The sequence below is a fragment of the Aplysia californica genome, unplaced genomic scaffold (assembly GCF_000002075.1).
Source record: "Aplysia californica isolate F4 #8 unplaced genomic scaffold, AplCal3.0 scaffold00317, whole genome shotgun sequence".
NCBI classification, from domain to species: domain Eukaryota; kingdom Metazoa; phylum Mollusca; class Gastropoda; order Aplysiida; family Aplysiidae; genus Aplysia; species Aplysia californica.
Window position 1 is genome coordinate 582,667 of NW_004797587.1, and position 3,448 is coordinate 586,114.

General features: G+C 41.9%; 1 protein-coding gene across 1 annotated transcript in view; it reads right to left on the reverse strand.

Annotated features, from left to right (window-relative positions):
* Positions 1-745: 745 nt before the first annotated feature.
* LOC101847048 overlaps positions 746-3,448 on the reverse strand; it is a gene marked incomplete at both ends in the record, with an annotated part of 11,668 nt that continues 8,965 nt past the window's right edge. The window contains 2 exon segments of the mRNA XM_005102217.3: positions 746-862; positions 3,221-3,403. Of these exon segments, the coding sequence (XP_005102274.2) occupies positions 746-862; positions 3,221-3,403 (300 nt within the window).

The following is a 3,448-nucleotide window of genomic DNA, read 5'->3' on the forward strand; positions in this document are numbered from 1 at the left end:
ATAGATAGATAGATAGATAGATAGATAGATAGATAGATAGATAGATAGATAGATATAAAAAAGTTCAGTGACTCGAGGTAACGGCACTGGGGTTGTTAAACAAAACACAGCCAAATAAATCTCAGACACTCAGACAACAGAAAGTGAACAAATTACACTGAATAAGCACAACTTACGCATTTGCATCATGAGAATATAGCAAAGTCGAAATTGTCCAAGACAGCCACCCATAGTCGAGGAGAAAAGTGGTTGTCTTAGACAGGTGGCCATCTTGAACAGTGTCACTACAATAAAAGAAAAAATGCAAGGGAAGAAGTGGGAAGTGGTCGTCTGTACAGATGAATGTCTTGAACAGGTGGTTGTCAGAGAAAGTCTGACCGTACGTTACTTTCTAAGACACTGGGGGCAAAGTCGGTAAAGGTTAATTTGGGCACTCCCTTCTTATAATATGTAGTGGTAAGTGTCTTGCGAATAATGCCACAGCGACCCAAAATTAAATATTAGGGCCCCACTAGAGTGGAGAAACCTAGATAAGCGGAGTAGGTCAAATACATTATGTACTTTCCGAATAGAGGACCCCCCCTCTAACAAATAAAATAAAATCACAGACAATACGTAGGCCCGTACCATATCAGGAATGGTGACCTGCGAATCCTATGCCTGACTTATGTTTGAGAGTTACACAGCCCATGCTGGCTTAATAGGAGCATAGAACTTGTATTTATAGTTCGTGAGAGGGGCTTACCTTACAATCAAAGAGCCTGAGAAAACCGATGGAGCCCAGGGCCTGAATGACGCAAGAGTCCAGCTGTAACTGGTCATCGCTGCACAGGTTTAACTCAATGGCGTCGACACTTACGCACTGGACACGTGCAAGATAAAACAAAGGAGTGTCGTGACATAATTAATTATAACATAATTATTATATCCAAGTAACCTCAGCATGAAATGGCAATATGTATCAGTTCTGTGTGTGAGGGGGGGTTGGGGGGGGGGGGGGAGGGTTAAGTAAATTAAATATTTGCACCATTCAACCCGCTCTATCTGAACATGATAAGGAGCACGGGGTAAGGGTAGGCCACGGGAAACATGGAGGAGATGTGTGGAAAGGGACATGAGAGAGATGAAGCTCACTTGGAACGAGCTTGGAAGGATGGTCCAGGACAGAGATAAATGGAAGGAGCTTGTATGTGGCCTATACCCTGCCAGGGGTGAAAGGCATTGATGGTGATATCTGAACGTGACTGTGTTCTTTAAGTTTTCTCCCTCAATGTCTACGTCTCATTGACATGGAACCTGTTCTTGTTTGGCTACGTCATAGAAATACTATTCCCTATTTTACGTGGCCTGCCCACATCAAACTCATATATACCAAGTTGCAGAGTGGTTGGTGCGCTCATACCCACAATAAAGGCAAGCATTTCGGAGACACGGTTGTCAATGGGACGAATCCTTGAGCAAGACACGAAAAGCCTTGCTCAAAAACTTGGCGCCCCAACGGCAAGTGACAATGAATCGGTCAGCTGTTTAGATGGAGTACTAAGCCGCACATTTTTGTTATTTATTGGTTTTTATATTGCAGTTACTCGATCGGTGGTGTCGGTTGCATGTGCTCGAGAATATTTTGTCCAAACTCAAATTCTAAATGTTGAACAAAAGCAAGAAAAGATGTTCTAAAAGAAATAAACAGTTTGCTCTCTCTCTCTCTCTCTCTCTCTCTCTCTCTCTCTCTCTCTCTCTCTCTCTCTCTCTCTCTCTCTCTCTCCTGAAAAGGTTTGCTTCTTAGATTCAGAACAGTTGAAGAGCGTGCTGACGAATGGCTAATTTGACAGATTGTCTATATAAATATTGGTGTGGCACTGTGTATTATTCAAGCATCGACAGATCGGCCTTGAAAAATCTTGATCTCACTAGAATAAAAGGTGAAGAAAACCAGATGCAGACTGATAGTAAATTATTGTACAGGTAGGTGAACGACAAAAACAAGCGATGACAGTTTTCTGAGAGCATCTGAGAAGAGAAATAAGAGGCAAACCATGATTAAAATTTCAAAGTCTGTTTCAAATATGTCGATTACGATGATGGGGAGGAGGAGCAGGAATGTATTATGTGTACATATTGTAGCCCACTTGCTATTGTATAAAAAGATTTTATTTTTTAGACAATAAATTGTACACAAAAAGTAATGCCCAGCTCTCATTACACGACATACCACCAATGCATCCACACGACGCTTTGGGGTTTTTTCAGTTTGGGTTTTCATCGATCTACTATATTATATTATTTTGTATAGTCATGGGGGCCTACTTACATTTCTTAAAAATGACGCACGCCATTGCAATTTCAAGTGTCAAAAATTGTTCAAATATAAGAGAATCGATCTTTTGCCTTGTGGGTATAGACAATGATGTATTGATAACCTGTATTATCGATGTTTTTGCTATATTCGAGTATTGGCAATCTGAATTGTCATTGTCTGTGTCATATTGTGATAGAGTAGATGTATTGGTAATCTACACTGTTCATGTTTGAGTCAAATTGTGAGCGGATCTCAGGAGGGGAATCTGCCTGTTGTAATGCTATTTTCTACCATCTTACATTTTTTAAGCGCCGCCTGACCATTGCTCTTATCAAGCTATGTCTCTTGATGTTAAATCACAATTTTCAATCTCAACCTCTCAAGGTGCCAAACTAAAATCCAACTTAAGCTTGGAAATCGAAGAGTATAAACACTGATCGAGCAGTGGAAAACTAAACCTTTGAAAAAGAACAATGTGGACTAAGACAGGCAAAAGTTAAATAATAACAAATCCACCTTGCACAATTATGTCAAATTGTCAGAACTGGATGTTTTGTATGTTTTCTCGGCAACTAGTTTTTATGTTTGGAGTGTTCCTAGAATGGACAACCTAAAATTCTCTCGCATACCAAATGATCTGTTCGCCGAGTATGAGTCCTGTGCTGGCTTCTGTGGCGAGACCTTTTGCCGATACACACTAAAGACGTGAGTTGGATAACATCCATTCGGGAAAGTCTATATATTTATCGAGAATCTCTGTCCTTTCTTCGGGGGTACTGTATCCCATTCAGTTCCGGTTCGTCCTGACAGGCAAGGTCGAAGCAGCCCGCCTCCTTTATGGTTTAAAGTGCGTCGATGGTGACGTAAAGATTGCTATATATAGAATCGATCAATCCTAGGTTATTCTGATGGATCTACTACCTGTATAGTCATAGTCTTGAGAGCAGGCATTCCGATGAGGGCGATTTTACAAATGTGGTTGGCGGTGATGTAGATGTGGTTGATGGTGATGAGGTCGTTGTCGGCGTCCGTGTGGAAGAGTCGGAGGGTCGGGCTGCGTACGTGCACTGCCTCACACGCGAAGTCTCCCAGCATGCACAGCTCCTGGGGAGCGGAAGTATGGGCAGTGCGAGTGTGAGGATGGGGGGG